The sequence below is a fragment of the Bombus vosnesenskii genome, unplaced genomic scaffold (assembly GCF_011952255.1).
Source record: "Bombus vosnesenskii isolate JDL3184/JDL3185 unplaced genomic scaffold, Bvos_JDL3184-5_v1.1 scf7180000013316, whole genome shotgun sequence".
NCBI lineage: Eukaryota > Metazoa > Arthropoda > Insecta > Hymenoptera > Apidae > Bombus > Bombus vosnesenskii.
In genome coordinates this window covers 3,129,277-3,150,316 of record NW_022882962.1, presented here as the reverse complement: position 1 = coordinate 3,150,316, position 21,040 = coordinate 3,129,277, and the positions used below count along the sequence as shown (strand labels likewise).

General features: G+C 40.4%; 2 protein-coding genes across 4 annotated transcripts in view; both read right to left on the bottom strand.

Annotated features, from left to right (window-relative positions):
* The window catches only part of LOC117235502, an 83,259-nt gene extending 65,807 nt beyond the window's left edge, over positions 1–17,452 (bottom strand). Inside the window, exons 1-2 of one of the 3 annotated variants that reach the window (XM_033497596.1) lie at positions 16,705–17,452; positions 14,705–15,153 (exon numbers count right to left, since the gene is read on the bottom strand). The gene's annotated coding sequence lies outside the window, so the exon portion shown is untranslated. Of the gene's footprint in view, positions 1–4,330; positions 4,451–14,704; positions 15,154–15,912; positions 16,226–16,704 lie in introns of those variants that run through there. The other 2 variants (XM_033497597.1, XM_033497598.1) reach the window with 2 other exon arrangements.
* Positions 17,453–17,515: 63 nt separating this feature from the next.
* On the bottom strand, positions 17,516–20,886 carry LOC117235500 (WD repeat-containing protein 78). The gene is made up of 3 exons (XM_033497594.1): positions 20,037–20,886; positions 19,280–19,673; positions 17,516–19,197 (listed from the first exon to the last, which is right to left on the bottom strand). Exons 1-3 carry the CDS (start codon positions 20,522–20,524, stop codon positions 17,818–17,820), a joined length of 2,262 nt encoding a protein of 753 aa, XP_033353485.1. The 5' UTR covers positions 20,525–20,886; the 3' UTR covers positions 17,516–17,817.
* Between the last annotated feature and the right edge of the window lie 154 nt (positions 20,887–21,040).

Here is a 21,040-nt window from a genome sequence, read left to right as displayed (position 1 = left end):
TATACATACGTGGTTGTATAGTTAAAGCAGCAACATAAATAATCTAAGACTTTACTACCGCACTGTATACATTTTATCCTTCAAAACACCTTTTCTTATACGTCTATTTACTGTTAATCCTTAGTCGTACTACGCAATCCCTTTATCACTACGCTGAAGGGCAATAAACGTAGAAACGTTCCTTCAAAGTACGTTTAGTTGGCGTTGTGATATTATTAACTTTTGCAGAGTACTGTATATCGAGGACGAGTAGAAACGTATGATTACGCGTTGGTATTGTAGAAAAGATATTGGTAGAAAAGTGGAAGAGCGGTAATCAAGTCTGGTCTTGGCTTATCACTAACCAACGGTATATCGTTATCTCATCAGTGCCGAGTATTACAGGAAATCGTTACGATTCCTTCGATCCGCATCATGTACAACGTATCCATGTGCGATTACGTAGCTGTGTGATGTTCGTTGCGGGCCCCCCTCCGCGTGTACTTAAGGGTTATTATTAAGATAGCAGAGAACATATCCGCGCCGTAATTAACCCCAGCCAATATCGGAGAAGCGTGCTTACCTTCGGTCGCTTCCACGTTCGCTATTAGACAGGTCTGTTTAAGGAGTCATTTATTTCAAGCAAATATCGAACCGCGGATCGTTTGGATATTATAAGAAGGACGAGAGTTAATTCGGACAAATCCCTTTGGGTTTCTATGGATATATAAATATGGAAAGAACACCTTGCGTTGTAAGTGAACATCGAAGGCGTTAACGATCTTCTTCGATCGTTAACGACCAATTTCGAGTTAGTCGCAAAAACAAAACTTCTGTTAATCGCATATGTGTAGATTATAATGATTTACACAAGTATAATTACGTAGTAGACACTTGATAGGGATGCCGTAGCTATTAACATTTATATAATATTTCATAAGTTACGACAACAGAATACCAACGTTGTATGCCAATAACTTTTAGCAGCAAAACATATCTCAACCTATGCCTACGATCGTCAAGAATTCAGATTTACGAGACCAATCAAACACCAATCCTGGTACGTATCAGCGTATACCGATCTTAGACAAGACATGGAATAAACGATGGACGTCACTTATGTCATTGAAACTAATATTTTAAGAGACCGGAAATACGTACCACGAACTATCCCTTTTGTAAAATTTATACGAGACCATACTACAATATCGTAAAATTTATACGAGATTGTATTGCAGTTAAGAAAACTTCTTCATGGTATCATCTCTGAATTACGAGACCAGCGTGAGAACTATCATGGCCCCTGACCTCAAACAGACTATCTGAATACCAATTTGTAGACCTCGAACTGTGGTAGGCGATTTAGATTCTCATTTTAGTATCTCTCATAACGTAACTAAATTTATTTGTCATATTTCCTTTTACTTCCCTCTCGCACAGTAAAATATTATATTATTGATCGAAGAAGATTATCATACAGCAGATACTGTAATTACATAGATTTCGTTAATAAAGAAATTGTCTACAACTATCACGTAGACCTTTTTCATGAAACAAGAAATCTGTAATTAAACTGGTAAAAAAGACCTTGCGATCACTGGCTATATGATTTACAGGAATCCCAGCGGCGTCGAAAATAGCCTATTCTTCGCTATTGTCTTTTATTACCACAGTGTCATAATCGATGCTCACCGGGGTAAACCAGCTTTCTAATGTGCGAATGTGCCTTTAATAATGGCTATTAAGGCTAATCGCATGTGCGCGATGATGGACGATACATCCGGCTTCGCTCAAACGATTCCGATCCCTTGAATGGATTAGTCTGTTCGATCTTTTCGATCGAGGACACCCAGAAAGCGTGGCGCGAGTCGTTGTGTCAACGATGGCCTTGATTTTTTAGGACGTTAATTCGCCAGTGATTATACAGGTCGGACCACTTCGGGATGGCCCACATCGGGCTAAAGCCACGCGAGCAACTCTCCAGTAAAATGTATGCATGAAAAAGCACAGCATTTACGTACGGTACGCCAATCTACGATCATGACATTTCCATAAAAATACGTATGCCAGGCTTACTACCGACAGAGATGGCGACAGGAAGTTTAGCCAAAGAGAAAACTCGCCTGTACTATAATCAACCGGTGGAATCTTCGAGATTGATGCCGGTGGCTTCGCCTTCGTTTCTCGATACGCGTGATCTTGTAATCGACCAGCCTGCAGAGTTGATTCTAGAACGCCTCAACAGGTATATACATATTGTCGATCGTAAGTACCATCCATCATAGGACACGATTACATCTATTGGAAAATTTAAACAAATTTTACTTCGTTCGGTGTTTTATGTACGAAGCTACAATATATCATAGATTTAAAAGAACAGCGAGGTGAACAACCGTTGCTACGACGCTAATAAGATGAACGATGTATTAAATATGTCTCTATCTTTAGTACTCAGAAGTATAGTTCAGTGTCATAGTTAGCCAAGGGTAGTAATTGAAATGCGAGATTCTATCCAGGAAACAATAATTCGTTGCGACAAAGTTATTTCGGTAAAAGAAATAGCAAGCCGACAGTTGTTAACCGACGTTCAGCAGCGGACAAAGTACTTAGTTTCTTACTACCTTTTACGAAATTCGATAATTTATTCGGCTGGTTTTTATTCGCGACTCGCGGCTCGATATTCTTTGCATAAATCGCTGATTAACGGGCGGAAACGTTGCAGCGTCTCTTGAAATCGCTTAGCGAGCTCGACGCGGATAAATTGATCGGACGAGCACGAGGAGAGTCGAACGACGAATGGAAAAAAGAAAAGTCAGAGGCCCGTAAGAGGAGTTTTATCCAGGCAATTGGCTCGTTGGTTTTACTATACTTTCAGTGGGTTGTAAATTCTTTCGTAGATATTTTCTCGGATCCGTGGATTATCTGACGACGTGAATCTCAATGTACGTACGTCGCCAGCCATAAATATTAGGGCATCCGTTACGTTCAATATTTCTTAGTGAGAAGTATTTGATTCGTACTAAATATCAGTAGGTGTCCTGTTACTTACTGTCAGCGGTGTATATCGAGAAAAGGAAACTAAGAAGAAAAAAGCATCTGAGAATATTTCTTATGTGACGCTCTTCGATCCTGGTTTAATTTGCCTTGTGTCGCATCATGAATTATTTTTAATACGCTATACTATAATTTTACTTTCGCGTCACTCTTCCATCCCTTTCACCTTCCCGGAAGTGGTCTGACAAAATTCCCTACGCACTTGTAATTCTTTTTGGCCGTCAAGTTTTCTCCGAAGAACTGTCCTAACCACGGTTACTTCGTAGAACAGACGAAGGAAATAAATATTGGAGTGGAAAGTTCGAAGAGTCGAGCAACGATGAAGATTCTATCGGGCGTTTCTCTGTCCGCGATACGTGGCCATCCTCGAAGCACGTCCGCAGAATGGCGGGACGAAAGGGGAGGCATTATATTCTAGAATCAGAGGCCGTTTCGGAGTCAATGCACGGTCGCGTGGCACGTGTGTGCATATGGTATTAAGCCGAGTACAGGACGATCGAAGAACGCGTTGGCCGAACGTCCGCTCCTCCGATGGAGAGTGGGGAGAACAATCTCGCTAATTGTCGGCAAGATTTTCAAGTTCGAGCGTCGCATCTCATTAGGACCACCAGCCAGAGGACACAGAGTCAATCAAACCGAGCAAGAGAGCTCTGGCCTCGTCCGCGTAACAAAGAACCGGATTCGCGCGCTCAAGAAAGGGAAGAGTACTCTCTCTCTCTCTCTCTTTCCTCCCCCGCAACCAGCCTCTGCATTTGCATGCGAAAAAGCATCGCTGCGAAAGACTGATTCGCTGGTACCACGATCTCGAGAATTCTCCTTATTTCGGCTGCTGATCAACTGACTATTGTTAGTTTGACGATTGAGAATTTTTGTTTCTGCAAGTTTAGTCAAAGATACTTTGGTGAACTGGAGCTTGACGAATTTTCGTTAGAGACGAACGATATTCAAGTATAGAGTTATCACGATTTTATCTTTAAAGAGCAGAACAACTAACTCGATAAATTGCTTTTATGAATTCGTCGTTGCGAGACATTTGGAAATTAAAGAATAAAAAAAATGAGGTACATTGAAACTGAATCACGTGTGATCCCTAAGGAAGGAACGGACAGGACGTGTCAATGGACCGGAGGTTGCGTACGTTTAGGCTTTCTCGTTTGGAAAAAGAAAGCAGAAAGAGAGAAAGAGGAAGCGAGTCACGCTCACGTCATCACGAATGCTGCCGGCATTCACGACCCCCATCACCTCACCCTTCGTCCACCCTGCTTCGTCTAACCACGATGTTGTTGCTTCCACTCACCTTCCTCCTTTTCTCTGTCCACCGAACTCCACGGACTCTCCGCCACGGAGTACACGTGCTAAACGCGGACCAACCACGAAGCAAGAACACAAAACGTTGCCTCGGCTACGTTCAAGTTTCACGGACAATACACACCGACCACTGTGAGAGAGAACTCGGAAGCACACTGAAAAACCGAGATGCTGCACGGTCTCGGATGTCTAACCCTTGTTGTCTTATTCTACTTAAGCCAAGCGACGCGCCGCGTGGAAGTGGAAAATCAATTGGTCGTTTATGATCGATTCCTCCAGCGAATAGCGTCGTACAAATCTCGTTATGTCATCGTATAGATAATTTGATACCTTTAGTTTGTATATTAAGCGTAAATAAACGATTACTGTTTGATAATTAATTTACACGGGTAATTATGGCACTTGAACGACTATTAAGAAATTATTGAAAGAAAATTCATACGTTCGAATACAGCGAACATTTCATCCTTATACGTAACGATATTAAATTTCTTCTCTATGTCCATTAGGTTTCTCAATCGTTGCTTTTACCAATTATCAATCATCGCGTTATTCACTTTTATATTATACTTATCTATTAATTGTATTTGTTATTTTGTATTTTTTTAATTTTTTATTTTAATTGTAATTGTAGTTGTAAATTTTTCGTAAGTGCCCTGATTACATACGAACGAGAGTACAAATATTCCTTCATTTCGAGACAGACACACCGACGATCTTCTGCGTCCTACGTAACATCAACCACCTCCTCCTCTACGAACAGAGAGCAGAGCCAAAGAGTTTCTCGTGGCGAAGATACCAAGGCTAGCAACAAAAATCAAGAAGCCACGCATGAGTCAGGCAATGGGATCGCGTTCTGAAATGAACGATACGAAAGAAGAGGAGAAGGCGCCAGTCAAGATCTGGTAACGACGGTCTGACCGCGGTGCAAGAGCGCGCGACGAAACGAAGCGGATCCCCGCGGATGATTCCTCGTAGGTTCGTTCTCCGGGGCCTTAGCTCCGGTCGATCTCCCTCATTAACATTCGACTCTTTGTCTCTGTCGTTGTCGCGGTCGTCCTACTCCGTAAGGTCGTCCCGGTCGGTACTCGAGATCCTCGCGAGAGAGTTCTTCTTCTCCTTGTGTGCCTGGTCTCTGGTTCGGCTCCTCTTCTTCTTATTTCCCCAACCGGTCGACTTTTAGTAGCCCTCTGCTCGCCTCTCCTCTCCGCCTCTCTTCTCTACAACTCTTTTCCCGTCTCTCGCCCTTCTTCTTCTGCTTCTCCACGCTTCGAACCGACTTTTTTTCCACGCGCCAGCCGGATGAAAGTAAGAAACTCGGTGGATGGCGCGAAGAGCAGAGAAAACCACCACCGAAGAGTATTCCTTGGGTGATTTCGATGTAACCTCCGATGTCCTTCGGTTCTATACGCTATAACGACGATGTTCGAAGGTAGACGCGGGTCAAATGGACGTTAACGTGGCGTGTCGCTACCAATTCGTTCGATTTTCTTCTCCACTTCGTCACAAGTATACGACGACGGACCGTCGTAGCGTAAATCGCGCGCGGTCTTTCATGGTTTTCATCCGCGATCGAGCAACGTCGATTATCCTCTTGGTCGTTTTATCTTCCTCGGTAAGCTTGATTTTCATATATATAGTTGGTGTTTCAACGGCGAGCCGATGGGGTCCAGGGATTTGAAAGGTAGCGTGGAACCGGGGCAAAAAGAGAGATGCGGCGGGAGGCCGCGCGCGGAGTGCGAGTTTTTTAATTTTATGAGGGACGTTTATCTTATGATTATGTTGATAACTTCTCGGTAAGAGCTCGTAACGTAAATTGAACCTCTGACAAGAATTTCGTGAGTGACTCAGAGAACGGGCGGATCATGGGGAACGTCAAGGTGAAAGCCGGTCGCCAAAAAAACCTACTAACTGTAAATGCCCGAAAATCGATGGCATTAAAGTAAATGGCTAACCTATACCGGGTAGCTACCATTTCTAAATCGTATCGGCTTTGTCACTTACTAACCACGAACGATTTATATTCCCATATATCCTCGTCCTCCATCGTCGATGAAGTTCTGCGACTCGAATTCGAAATCATAGTTGCCATCGCACGCGAAAAGGAATAAGAAACACGCATCATAGAATCGCCTTTCTCTCATCCTACACCGGTCGTCCGCGAGATTCTCCGGTTCGCCAGCCGCGGTGCCGCGTGTATAACTTGATAAACAAGTTTACTTGGAGAAGCCGGTATCTTATATATACTCGCTTACACTGGGTGTCCCGAGCAAACTGAATACTAATTGCTGAACCGTTCCATCCGAAACAAAACGTCTAAGCTGCGTTCGATTTAGCGTTTACATCCTCTAGTATCCTTCAACTTGAACCGTAACTCTGTATCAATGGAATTTTATGCCTTTCAGATCAGATCTTGTATATGTGTTACCGAGTGAACTAGATCTACTTGCAGACTGGTTCGGTGCTGTGAAACTATTTATGATAAATAAATTTTCGATTTGCTGCCGTTGATATTAACGCGCAAAATAAAATACGTATCAGCTTATTGGACTGATTGGAACGTTCTACCGATACAATTTGCTTATATACTTCATTAGAAAATTGCGTAGAATATATTTTTACGATAATTAAAATTTATATTTTTATACAAGATACAAGATACAAGATACAAGATATAGAAACGTGGTGTAATATTATTGAAGAAACGAAACGCTATTGAACATTTGATTACGAAATTGTTGCATAATAAAGCAGGAAACAGGAAACGGCTGAGACAAAAGATATTTCTTGATCTTTTCTTGATCTTCATAAAACTTTCTAACGGGAAGAGTGTTTGATACTGAGAGTCGGATTACACAGGCACTGCAGGAATATTTTAATAAGAAAAATGAAAAGTTCAGCAACTGCGAAATAAATGAATTACCACATAAATGGAAGACCATAGTAACAATGTACATTGTGTCGAAGACCGACAATAGAATTTTCTGTTAGATGACGAAATAAATGAATTGCCATATAGATGGAAGACGATCCTAAGTAACAATGAATATTGTGTTGAAGACCAACTAGTAGAGATTTCAGTTAATATGGCAGATAGATGGAAGATAATTATAAGTAACAATTTACATCACGTTGAAGATTAATCAGTATGTTGAAACCATCGGTTCTTTTCTTTTCAAACGACAAGAACAAAATTGGTTCTTTTCAAAGAACAAAAACGACAAAAAGTTCTCTAATCGATCTAATATGCGATTTCCTTTGATTTTAGTCTTCGAAGAATTTTAAAATCGTGGACGATCACCCGGTAGATCGTTCGAATCCCGCTGATTCGCGTTTATTAGCATCCCCGGGAGATTTAATTTTCCCGAACATCTCGAATCAGACATTTCTTCCATCGTTTTAAAAACGTTCTAGACAGTCTTGACGTCGTGCACAGTTCGTTTGTAATAAATTTGCAACTGGATCTTTCCGTCTTCTTCTTCCCTTTCTTCCATCCGCTGTCTGGTATTACAGATTCAAAGTCCAGTAGTCGACGAAGCACGATAAGAAGGTGCGAGACTCGAGCAAAGAAATAATGCCGAGTACGCAGACAGGACGCACGCCAGTTGAGATAGCAGGGACGGGAAGCCAGAACGTGTAGACCTGCCCGAGTCGTTCTACATCGGGGATTAGACTCCCTTTTAAACTCCTTGCGCGTGAGCCTCAACGATCTCCCTAATACCCCAGTCACGGAACTTCGTTCAACTCCCTTACGTCCTCGTTTGTTTCGCGTTCAACTCCCTTACGTCCTCGTTCGTTTCGCGTCCAACTCTAAATCTATGCTTTCAAGACCACAAACTTCTCAAAGGATTTTAACGAGAAGAGTTTTCGTAACGCAGAAAGCGCCAAGAGACGTAACGTTCGTGGAATTATCATAATTCCCACCGCGTGGTCGTCCTACGCTTGATATCATCGAGGCGCGAGAGACGCGATTATCCGGTGTTTCCATTCGTCACTTCTCAGCTCCGGATCAGCGGTCCCGTAACATTAAATAACACGTGGCGGACACTGGAAATTAAGAGGCAAGATAGCCCCTCGGTTTCCCTCGGAAATGCTATCTAGATAGCGGCAGCAGCCGGAATCGAACCCGGGTAGAGCCAAGTAATTTTGCTAATGTCTCGGTCACGACTCGACTTCTGAATCCTTAAAACGGGTTTCCAATCTGATCCTCGGAATCCTGCTACGCTACGTCCCAGATTCCCGTCGCTAAGCCGAACGAAACGACCGTCTATTACATTAACAACGTCTTATTCGGTGTCGCGATGAAAAATCAGATATCATCTCTAGTCCATTGCGGTTAAGGGAATTTCGTTTTACTTCAAGGAGACGGGCACAAGGCCTACGTCTCCGTCTGTGAGAGAGATTCTGTTCTCTTGCTCGCCCCTCGTAGTCGTCGTCGTCGTATCGTGAACTTTGAACTCGACTGTCGACTCGCGAGTCCTCTAACCGTACGGTGAAAGTTCGTGGCCGGTATCGTTGGATCTGTGAACACCGGTAATACCTCGCCCATAAATCCTGACCCAGCTGATGACTTACTGCTTTTATCTGGCGACCATCCACCTACACTCGGCAGCCGACTTTTAAACAATATCTCACTTCTCGTGCACCTTGTTCCGCGTAAATGTTCGCTTGTACGTACACGCACCGCCGGAATTTAGGGGTATGTAAAGCAGTGCCTCTGCTGACTGGCCTCTTAAAAATGTCTTACTCCCTGTTCCGGTGTGCAACCAGCTCGCGATCAATTCTGTCCTACGTGCTGGCAGCACGTATACCTCTTCTGTATTTCTTCTTGTTTCCTCCTTTTTCCCTTTTATTTATTCGTTGATTTAATATTTATTGGAGGATCGATTTACAATCTGTACATGGGAAAATTGTCTTTCGTTGCATTTCTTCTCTTTTTTCTTCCTTTTTTTTTTTTTTTTTTTTTTTGATTATGGACCAACGATCTACGATCTTGGAAACGCAGGGAAAAGGACCAATATGTGCAAAAAGTTGTCTCTCGCGATAATTACAGAACGTAACACCGCATGAATCGTGAACTTTCTTAGCCTCGGTTCTGCTATTTAAAGTATTCGTACCTTTGGTTAATCTTACGGAGATCTAACGAGAAATCGATGATTGTACTTGTTCGTGGAAAAGGTCACTTGAAAGTGATCAATGATCCTGCGTGCGCAACTACATGCATTTTCTATTATTTGTTTAATTATATCTTCTAATCTGACATTAATTCCCCTCCTTTCTCTGTTATATGTCATTTTTACGTGTAATTCGTTAAATGTTTCTGAAATGTTGAACAAATGTTTAAGTCGATTATTTTACAGGATTAGAAATTGCACGGTTAAACGGTGGTATAGAGAGATCGAATAAGTGGCAAGGCCCGCGTGTTCATTTATCTTTAATCGCACGGTTCATCTCGTCCTGACACGACGCGCAGATGTATGCAGCGTTATCGTACGACTCCTTTCTTGCGCTGGCCGACTTCTTGCCTCTCCTAAAGCTCTTCTCGCGTTTTCTCGTGTTATTGCTCCCAACGTGCCACCTACGTCGCTCGAATACATCCAACCGACAGTCGTTTTATACACGTTTTATTACGTGCGCAGAAATTAATGCCAACTGTTGGTCGACTCGTAAGACGCTAATATATATTTAATAAATAAAGCTTAAGGTGGAAATTAATATTTCAAAGTACAACATTTTTGATACTATGCTACTTGAGATAATGGTTACATGAAAGTGTTACGCATTGACGAAAAGTTGAAATAATCCAAAAATATAGCAGAGATTGATACATAGAGAAATTCAGATTTTCAACAATGAAATCCAGCTTAAAGATAATTATCAAGTTTCTCTAATCGGCAAAAAATTGGCCTTTCTTTAGTGATTTTTTTTAATTATTAAGGCAGACACGCCCGAATACCTGTTGAGGATAATAGGGTAAAAGTTGGCGGCGATATCGGGGTCGTTCGAACGCCCACGGGTTGTCCGCGGGTCGTCGATCTAGCACATCTTTAGCACGTAGTGGCGAGAAACGCGGCGTTATCGTCTTATTTATACGATATAAGCCGACGTTGCGGCTTTCACGTAACGCGTGCACCGCCTTCCTTTTCTTCTTTTTCCATGCCTTAATCTCGTCTATTACGGTACACGCTGGATTTAAACAAGTTCCTTTATTATCGGCCGTGTTTACCAGACTTCCCCTCAACTTCGCGCTCCGTTACACGCCAGATTTCAATATCAACCCGTGTAACTCGACCTGCCGAAAAAAAACACCCTATCTTACATTTTCTTGTTCACCGTTGAATCTTCGTGTTCTCCAGATCTGCAACCTGCGCTAAAAGACTTTATCTAATTCGTTCGGTGATAGCGTTCTTTAGTATACAAGGTGTTTCAAAGAGTTTTTTGGATGTCAATTGTACGAAGAGTAAGACAAAGGAGAAAATTTCCAAAATATCTGCATCTCTGGCCAAAAAATATACCGACCGATTTACCAATTTCATTATTAATTCGAAATTAATGCGGGTATAAATAACAATTGACCGAATTGTCAGAATTGAGGCCGAATTGAGAGATTCTAAACTTTGGAACGACAATGTAGTTCCATATAACTGGCGTATTTTTATTTACGAAAACGCTTTGCAACTTCTATTCCTGAGGATTCTGACGATTCCAGTTTCTTTAAAATTTGATCAGCGTGCGACAAATCAACTTCATGTATCTATATAAAATGTATAAAATTACAGCAAACGAATTTTTTCACCGCTTGTTCGGTACAACCTTTCTACGGATAACTCAAAAATTAAATACAAAGTCTTTATGCCGATAAAGAAATCATTCTCCGGCAATTGTTTAACCAATCTTTCCGATATAGCGTATAACACAATACAATGTCTATCATTACTTCCGATAAGATCCGACTAGCTGAAAGATTTTCAAGAACATCCGGCAATAATATAGAATGCGATTTTTTCGCGAAGCTACACTTAATGGATCGACGGTATGTATCTCAAGGTGGTGATTTCGACGGGGGTCTAGAGCCTGACGGTAATTTTCCGCGCATTATACCTCTCGTTACACCCACGCGAGCAGATCAACGGTTCAGCTGGCGCGTCTTTAGTTCACAACGTGACTGCGCATTATCGCTTCTATATTACGTCCGTGGGTTATTTTCTGTTCAACTTGTACCCTGTTCCCTTTTATTCCATCGCGGGTTCCACGCTGCGCGTCAAATTGTATGTAAATGATCGCGGCCTTCGATCCAGTTCGACTTTTGCTCGTTAGTTTCGCCAGCTGTGAACAGTAACCTGTCGCTCCGAGCACTTGACGGAAATTAAATGGATTTTGTATTAGCCACAACCCTCCTACACTCCTACACTCCTACGCTAGAAAACCGCCAGAAGGATTCTCACCGAAGAACAAATTTACGAAATGTTGAATATCTTATTACTTTTTGAAGTATCGTCCCTTTAGCTTCGTGATCAATTAAGTTTTATAATCAGATAATCTTATACGTTGCCATAACGTTTTTACGTCTTGTAAAAATACAGTAAATTTTGCATCGTAAATAAAACATTATTCTATGAAAACTAGCAGTGGACTTCGTTCAATACTGGGTTAGATATTAACGAAAATTGCTCGATTGCTTAATTGTTTCAATACTGGACTTTTTTTAAGGTATGGAAGAAGACTTTTCCTTATAATTGCCTATAATAAATGTACAATTTTTCTCTACGATTGGATATAGATAATTCGATCTGTCTACATATTGTGAAAACACGTGCTTGCCTAAAGAAAGTTAATATAATGTAAGCGAGCCAATTCTTATTTCTTCTTCTTGTTTCACGATGTTGTAATCCGTTTACACTTATACCTATAATTATCTCCTATCGTTGTAATTGCTCTAAATGACAGAAACTAATTTTCCTTCTAGAACACGCGAAACATACGAAAGAAGGAAAAGGGAATGGGTAACACGACGCGAGGCATTCTATCGAAAGAGTAGGAGGCAGAATTTTTTAGAAGATGGAATTTTAATTTTTAAGAACAATAATCTCGAACGCGACAAGCAAGATATATGTACGTCCGTTTCCTGATGGAGCAATCATTTATTCTGCTTATTAATTGATTATTCAGTTCCGATCACGTACAGGAGATGATATATGACTCGGTACATTACTCGGTTAAGAACAGGAATCTACTAGTCGCGCGTGCATAAATTACCAACGTTGATAACGAAACCCACGCATTTTCTTCAGATCTTGTTTTTCTTCATCTGTTCGGTGTCATGTAGTCGACGCCGATACCTGGAACGGCTAAATAAGCCCGGCGAAAAGAGTTTCTTCACACTTTCAGTCGGATAAAAAGAGAAAGAAATCCCCCCCTCCGCAGACGATAAATCCGATAACGAAATGAATTATATTCATGAATAATTCCGTGGAGTTCCCATTCCGTGAACCCGAGAAGAAGATCGTTAGTAATCGTTATCATCGTTCAATATATATCGATGCCGAGTATCGCGAGAAATTCTGTTCGCTATAACCAATTATTTATCTTGACGGTTTCTATATAGCATACTGAACTTCAAAATAAAAGAATTTGAATTTATGTATTACGTTCCTATGAATCTTGCGACCACGGAATTAAACGATAGTAAAGACAAATTAATTTCTGTTTAAATGAAAAAGTAAATATACGAGAGATCTGCAATCCCAGTGACGGATTAACTCATCTTTCCTCTAATTTATCTACACACATTGTTGGTTATAGATATATGCATATCTACCCGCTGTATTTATTGGAAAATTCTAACAAATTCTACGGTATTTCGTTTGTTTAAAAAGCAAAAGAGGGAAAAAGTATTAAAAATGACTTTTCGCAAAACCTGCACTTTCCAATCGCATAAATTAACCGTTTCTCTCTGAAAATCGATTTTGAGAACACGCTCTTTATCCACCCGACCAAGCGACACTCGACCAAATGACCAACATGGCGTGACCCAAAGTCTCCAGAACTTTCCCCAGACATGGATCCCCTCCGCTGCTGAAATTTGTATCCAGGCAGGGCGGAGAGGGAAAAAGAGAGATATGCTTGAAAATCCACGTGGCCAGGGTATCCAGAAACGGCCAAGAAAGAATGCGGTTACGCGGCATGCAGGTTGCACCGTTGCATCGAGCGATGAAGAATTAGATGAAGATAGAGGAACGTGATGCATGGTCACGATTAGTCCAATAGGCAAGGGTCCATTGCAGATAAATGTTTAAGAGGGTAGGAAACGATGGTGATACGTGAGCAACAGAAAATAAGTATATTATATACATTACGGTCGATCTGCGAAGCTCTGGTCGAGACTGATCCGCGATCAAAATTAGGCGCACGAAAACATTTTACGACGAGGAACGTGCCACATTTTCATATGTCGAGGTAGTACACAATGCCTCATGAATGTATTTCAACACTTATCGTAGAAAATTTTTATGTATACACATATACATTTTGAAATTTCACTAGTAATATAGTGAAACACGACTATCGTGGTCATACTGCTTAACTACTACATAGAAGTTTTCTGTATAAATGTTTAAATATTTTTGTCAACCACGATAGGTCTTTCTTACACTTTCCTGTCTCGTTAATGTTCCCTAAAACGTATAATTGGAAATTTCAATTGAATTAAACGAGCGCGAACGTAGAGGAGATAAGTTTCGTATATTAAAGTGACAAAAACTCGTTAGCAGGGCAGAAAAATTTTAATTAAACGCTTGAGACAACCACGATCGAAGTACAATGCTAACCTTTGAACCGATGTGCGCAGGAATATGGCGCGATTTTTAAATCTCGATTAAGTAACATTATTGTTATTTAACTCTAACATATTAGATATGTTACCTTTACGACTAGTAGAAAGAATGATTTTAAGAGAGAAAAGATCTATTCGGATAAATGAAATTACGTTGCCAAGTTTGTTTAATTATCAAAACAATGCATCAAACGTAAATTGCTGCACATATATGGCTCGTGTCGCGACAAGTTGCGAGTGTCCAGTTACATCACCCTCTGCCTCGAACGCTAATGTTTGCTTTTCGTCGAACCCGTCGTTGAAATATTCGAAAAAGCTAATCAAATATGATGAACGAACTACGAGTTTTCGTTTGAAAAGCGATCACATTTATATATAATTGATTCGTATATTACCTCAGAAGAAAATCCACCGATTACAGATATATGTACATGTACGCTTAATGCATTCAAAAAAGGCGCTGCTGTTGGTCGAGAAAAAATGGCGGCGAAAGATTACAAGTATAACATAAAAAAATATTTGGACACTTACTTGCGAACCACCCGTTACATCCAGGAACGTTGATGTTCATAGCGTACCGAATGTACGTGAAAACGTATAATTTTGTGAACACACCGCTTCTTCTTAAAGAAACTCGGTCTATACACCATACGCGTTAACTCAAGGCGACACTTTTACCGAGTTCTCCGAACGCGCGCGTCTCACGAATTCGACCGTACGAATATTCAAACGTACGCGTTCACCGCAGCGTGTTTTCAGTCCCAGTCAGCTGGTGAAACGAACTGGCGGAATCGGTCAGGGTTCGTCGAGAACAGAGTGGTCACAGTGTAGCTCGTGCCCCGGCAACATCAGCTTCGCCACTATTCCGTGGTTGCACATGTTCCTCGCTATTAAGCAGTCTTCACACTGACCACCACATCTCCGTGCACGTCAACGATCGAGAGTAGCAAAATAATGCACATTCGATTCGCCGCGGCGACCTGTCACATATGTATAGTCGACAACGAATCAGAACCATGATATCGATTAATGATATCGATTAATTTTAATCGACTACCAGTGACGTTTAACCTTCCAATTTCCGTAGGTATCAACGAGTGCCACTTTTTATTTATCCTATAATATAAGTAGTAGTAATGGAAAAGATAGATATTAGTTATTAGTGATATTTTTCTGATATTCATTCATTCAGAAATCTGACGTACTATGCTAGGACCCTCTTAGACAATTCGACTAATTATAAGGTTATTAGTGAAATTTTACAAGTTTCAAGTTACAAATTACCGGTATCAATAAATACCCCTGAACAAGAATAACAAATTAGATAATTAAAAAAACTGAAATTTTTTCACGTACAAATTTTTACAAATTACTTTATTGTCACAACAAATAATTATAAAGTTATAAAGGAAAACTCTACAACCTGTAACTCGTTTACTGATATTATTGGTTGGTAAATTATTATTCATAAGTGGGCCTTGATTAGCGCCTCAATGTGAATACTAACAAGATATTGATATCGTGTAAATAAATGTATAATTTCTAAAGAAAAGTAAAGAAAAAATATTATAGATTTATTTTAAGGTAAATTTTGAAATTTGTTTCTTTGTATTGATAAAGATAGAAATTAACGAAGTGCCCCATATTATATTACGATCTAATTGAAGGGTTAAAGTCGATTTTGATATACAGCGAAAGTGATCATTAAGCATGTGTTTGCACGGAGGCTTGAAACTAACCATTGTTTTTGTCGAATCTATCACGATTCAATGTTTTCATCTTCCTCGAATTACCGAGCCACCTTTCACGACATAGCACAGTTGATTATCTACGTAGGTTTTGCGGACTTAAATAAGACGACATTCTGGACGATCAAAATATAAGATGAATTCGTGACACGCGGTAATCGTGACAGTTCGGTATGCGCGGACGCGAATTCTTGGCGCGCGACAAACAACGTAATGACCGTCAATGTTAACAGCGACGTGCTTCTACTACCAAGAAAATGAAACTAATCGACGCCACAGCCACGGCGGCGGATAGGACGCGTCTGTCCTCTTCTATTTACACACGAAACTCACGACACACGCGTTCCTTCGTACGTTGCGCGTAAAACTGGCATTCCAGGTCAAGCGTGCCTGTCGAATTTTGATTCGTCAATTTGGCACGGGGGGGAGACAATGTCACTCTATCCGATGGAACATACAAATTTCTAAACTGCGCTCTATATTCATAACATGAATTTTATTAAATTTCATTTTTTTACTAAAATTCAAGTAAATTTTTTTTATTAATAAATTTATATGCTTTTATCTATTACATATGTATATATATTTCAATAAAGATTGCAACTTTATGAATGTCAATCGAATTACACTATACCAAGAGTATAGTATACACGCGTATCGATAAAATGCCAAAATTACTTTCGAGAAGGAAGGATGAAAAAAAAGAATACTCGGTGAATACCTCCATGCAGAAACACGTTTTATCGATACAACGAATCGAATAAAGAAACGTTCTAAAGTTACCTCTGACCGGGCAGCAGGTCCTCGCCGATTAATCGAACTCGAGGGTTTCTCGCCACCTCCCGACTCGATTCGCTAACTGATTTTAAAATTGTTTTCGTCGATTCGAAAATGAGAGTCGTCGCTGGAACCGAACCGCTGGATCGAACATACAAAAAATGTTGTCCGCCAAGAGATATAGAAAAGATCCGAAATTTTCAGTGGAGAACGAACACCGTTTGATGTATGGACCGAATTCACGCGTAAGCTAGACCACGCGATTGTTATTCGATGTGTGGCCGGCCTAAGAAGAGTACTTAGTTCGCGTAGTTGAGTGCGGGCGTAATAAGACTGCCTGCTGACGGCGGTAGCGCGGTTCGTGCCCGCAAGCGGCAGCAGGCAGGGAAGCCCCTCTACCATGGCACTCTCCTGCAACTCCTCCAAGCAAGCCAGCCAGCCATCCGTGCCGACTTGCCTACCTACCAGGCCTCAGAGTAGGCCCCGGCACACCGCAGTTCCATCCTGAATCGAAATGGTCGCTTTGCTTTCCGTGCTTTGCGCGAATCACGCAAGGCCCTTCGGGCACGCTTCGCTTCGGGGGACCGAAAGGGGTCCCCACGTGCTGGATTTTGCCTCCGGCTGCACCGTCGATAAAGAAGTTTAAAATGTCATATATGTCCCCTGCAACGATCTGGCTAACAGTCAAGGTCCATGGGATAAGCAAGCGATTGTGGTATCGCGACAGGTTATTGAAAATCAGACTGCGTTAATCCGAATTCTCGTTTTACGAGACGATATCACGTGACAATCTAGATATACGAACCGTTCAGAAGCCATATTGATCAACTGCATTAATTGAAAAGCAAAGAAACGTGACAGTGTTGCAAAAACTACTTTCTTAAATATACCTTCGAATCTATATTGTATATACCATCTTTGTCTCAATAAATAAATTTACGAAGGCAAATCATATGTCGTTTAAGAATTGAAGTTTAATCTTGTACCTATGTAATATATAAAATTGAGAAATCGATAAGAAATGATTCCGGTCAGTTTCGTTTCTAAGAGATTCATATGATATTGATAAAGGAGTAAGATTATAACCAGCTTAAAACAGCTTAATTCGATTTCACTTTCTTATCGAGAAAATGGCGGTCCGAGCTTCTTTAGATTCTTCAGAAGTATCGGTTTCGTGATTAAAGCCTTCTCGATCGACTCTACCAGCACCTGTTCCTGACTGTAGGGCGGAAATGGCATTCCCTCAAGATTATACACATATACAACACCTTCCACATCCGCCGCCACAAGTTGGTTACCATTTGCCGTAAAATCAACCATAATAAATCTGTTGGTATTGGGTGACGTTGTCACCGATGCAGGTTTGTATATCTTTCGTCTGATATCCCATATACAGATCTCGTTATTGACGATGCTTACTATGATCGTGGAATGGACGGGAGACCAGGCTGCGTATCGAACGCATGCCATAGTTGTGGACATAGTAATCAGTGGATCTGTCAATCCTTCTGCCCAGATTCGAATGCACCAGTCGGCGCCACAGGTCAGGAAGATTTTTGAACAAAATGGAGAGAACATCATCGAGTAAATTGGTCCATCGTGCGCTAAAAAGCTGTCTATATGTTGATATAAATAATTCGTGGAGCATTTGTAGATACAACCTTCGTCCGTACCCACGAAATAAATGGTACCCAAAGTAGGATGCTTCCGTAGTGCCAATGCCCCAGGGCTTCGACTGATTGATGTATTATAAAAGTTACACTGAACAGTCCTAGTGACACCCGGCAACGTTCCCTCTATCCTGTAAACCTTCATAATCATCGACGAAGTGAAATCTTCAACGTATCGATAGCAAAACACGCAACCGTCCTGATTGCACGTATAAATTTGTTCTTGGTATTCGTATTGCTCGTCACCTGGCCACCACTGAACTTGCCAGTGCGGAGAAGTCGAAAATGTAGCTTTCTCGCTTCGCCGTACGACATTGAGATCTGGATTGCTTACGTCGATCACCTTGATTTCACCGTTGTAGTAACCGATAGCAAGTAAATTCGGCCGTTCGCGACTCCAATCGAGGTCTGACACCGGACTGTCAAAATTGTAATAACGAGCCGGTACACCAGGATTCTTCGCAGACCAAAGTAACACCAAGCCATTTTTAATTTCTGAATTAACTCGTGCCCCATATCCTACGGCTAGAATGCTTCTGTTAACGTAATTCCAGCGGAATGAAGATACTGGTCTTCCCGAAGTTTCTTCAGAATCGTGAATCCAGAGGAGGTCTGGACTGTACGTGAACTCCAAATCAAGGCTACATGGATCCTGTTTAATCAGGCCGGTGAAACGCTTTTGAGCGTGAATGAAAATGTTGTTCGATATTATACGCTCCATTACTCGTACGGCATTCCGGAAATTGATATGTTGGAATATATATATCTGCTCTTGTTCGGAGGTCTTCTTCTCGTAAATTTTTGATTTTGGTAGTTTAGCTTTCAAAGTCTACGAAAAGAAAATTAAACTTAATTGTTTGGTGTGTTTGTAAAGAAAATAAGCCTTTTATGATATTAAAAACTATTCAAACCTTTGATTGCAACATTTCTTGCAAAGATTCCTTTCTATGCACGACGAGCAAACCATTTCTTTCAATCATCAATTCAGGGGCACCATAAGCGTCGTACATCACCCAATTATTCACGAACATACCTTGATTTTTACGCCTCCTTCTGCTGAGGTGTGTTCCTCGAGATTTCGTAAGCACTTGCATGGTTTGAGTTTCGGTATCTATTAATTTCCTATTCGAACCAGGTCCTATCGTTTTATATTCGTAATTCTCGTTCTGTTCTTTAACCGCTATACCATCTGGCGTAAGTAAGTCAGCAGTTCGAGGCTGTATATCGAAAATGAAGAACGTCTCCGTTTCCCTCAAAGTGAGCGTCACAGTATCGGGTCGAATTAAGAGAATATTTGGATCTTCGCTGAATAGGCCAAAAAATGTCGAGGATGTAATTTCTATTCATTAATGTGAAATTATAATAAAATGTCAATTATAATAAAACATTAATATTAATTCTTTGTGGATCTGATATGTGTATAATTTATTTATACAAATAAAAGTCATATATGTACATGTTCATGTATATTTTTATTAACATCTCTAAATAATAGATACGTCCCCAAAGAGTCAATACGTATCATAATCCTAATAACAGCCTTAAAATGCTTAAAATACCTTATTTTATAAATTATAAATTAGCTATTTAATGTTTTTAAAACACCTTTTTGAACTATGTATATAAAATTTTATAATATCTAATTATAATACTCGTACCCAAAATTACCTAGGTAGATAAAATTGAGGGGGAACTTTATCTTCATCATCGTCATCATCATCAAAATCATCTGTTTGAGTGGATAATAAACTTTCAAACAGAATATCATCCGTTGTCATCGAACCGGAAGGAACTGAGGAGGTTCTGATGATCATAGAGGAACTTTCTTTCACTGCAATGCTTAAACCGGAAAGGATGGACAGTGTACCGACACTGCCGGTCTGGGATAATCCGATTGTTTCGAATGCAGTTATCTGTTTCTCGTCAAGCGAACTGTAGGTTGGATGGCTTAGTAATTTTGGAGTGACATCAACGTCATCCTCTATCACACGGAGTGCCTGACGTTGTTGTAAAATAACTGAGGTTAGGTTTTTGCCCGCGATCTTACGCGTCTTTCCTGCTGCGTTGAGCTTAAACTTCGACGAAATTGGGCTTTCGAATCTGCTGCTTTGATCCCTCGAGGTAATTTGTGGAGATCCTACTTCGTTTACTTTCATTCTGACAAATAATAGTTTTCATGTTGTTATACCTTCTATCACACGTCTGTATATACATTTACTAAAACTTGGTAAAAGATTTCATTTCGTTGATACCTGTAACTGTACTGAATTATCCACAAGCAAATAGAATAATTACGAAGTATTGAAAATTAAACCATGTATACTTTGGCATTATATCATGCTGAGAACCAGTCTCATTAATTACGCCTTTTATTTTTCATGTTGAATGCTTTTACTTTGTTATTAGACCATTTCGTCATGTTACAATGGAGAACGTATTGAACCGTACAGTCGTTTTCAATTCCATGGTGATAATAGAAATCAATTTTAGACACAGTTATGTCGATATTTTGGACTGTTTATAAAAATTGTTACCTTTTAATTGTATAATACAATGTTAATAAATATACATGAATTTCGAGTAATTTGTTATTTTTCTACATGTGATTTATGGAAACTATTAATGTATGATTAAATGACTGATTAAATTCATTAATTTACTTATATGTCTTT

Coding starts and splice junctions, on each gene's coding strand:
- LOC117235500 (XM_033497594.1), bottom strand. CDS start 20,524: ATGAAAGTAAACGAAGTAGGATCTCCACAAATTACCTCGAGGGATCAA. Junction 19,674..20,036: donor CCTCAATTTTATCTACCTAG/GTAATTTTGGGT, acceptor TGGCCTATTCAG/CGAAGATCCAAATATTCTCT. Junction 19,198..19,279: donor AAGAAATGTTGCAATCAAAG/GTTTGAATAGTT, acceptor TTCTTTTCGTAG/ACTTTGAAAGCTAAACTACC.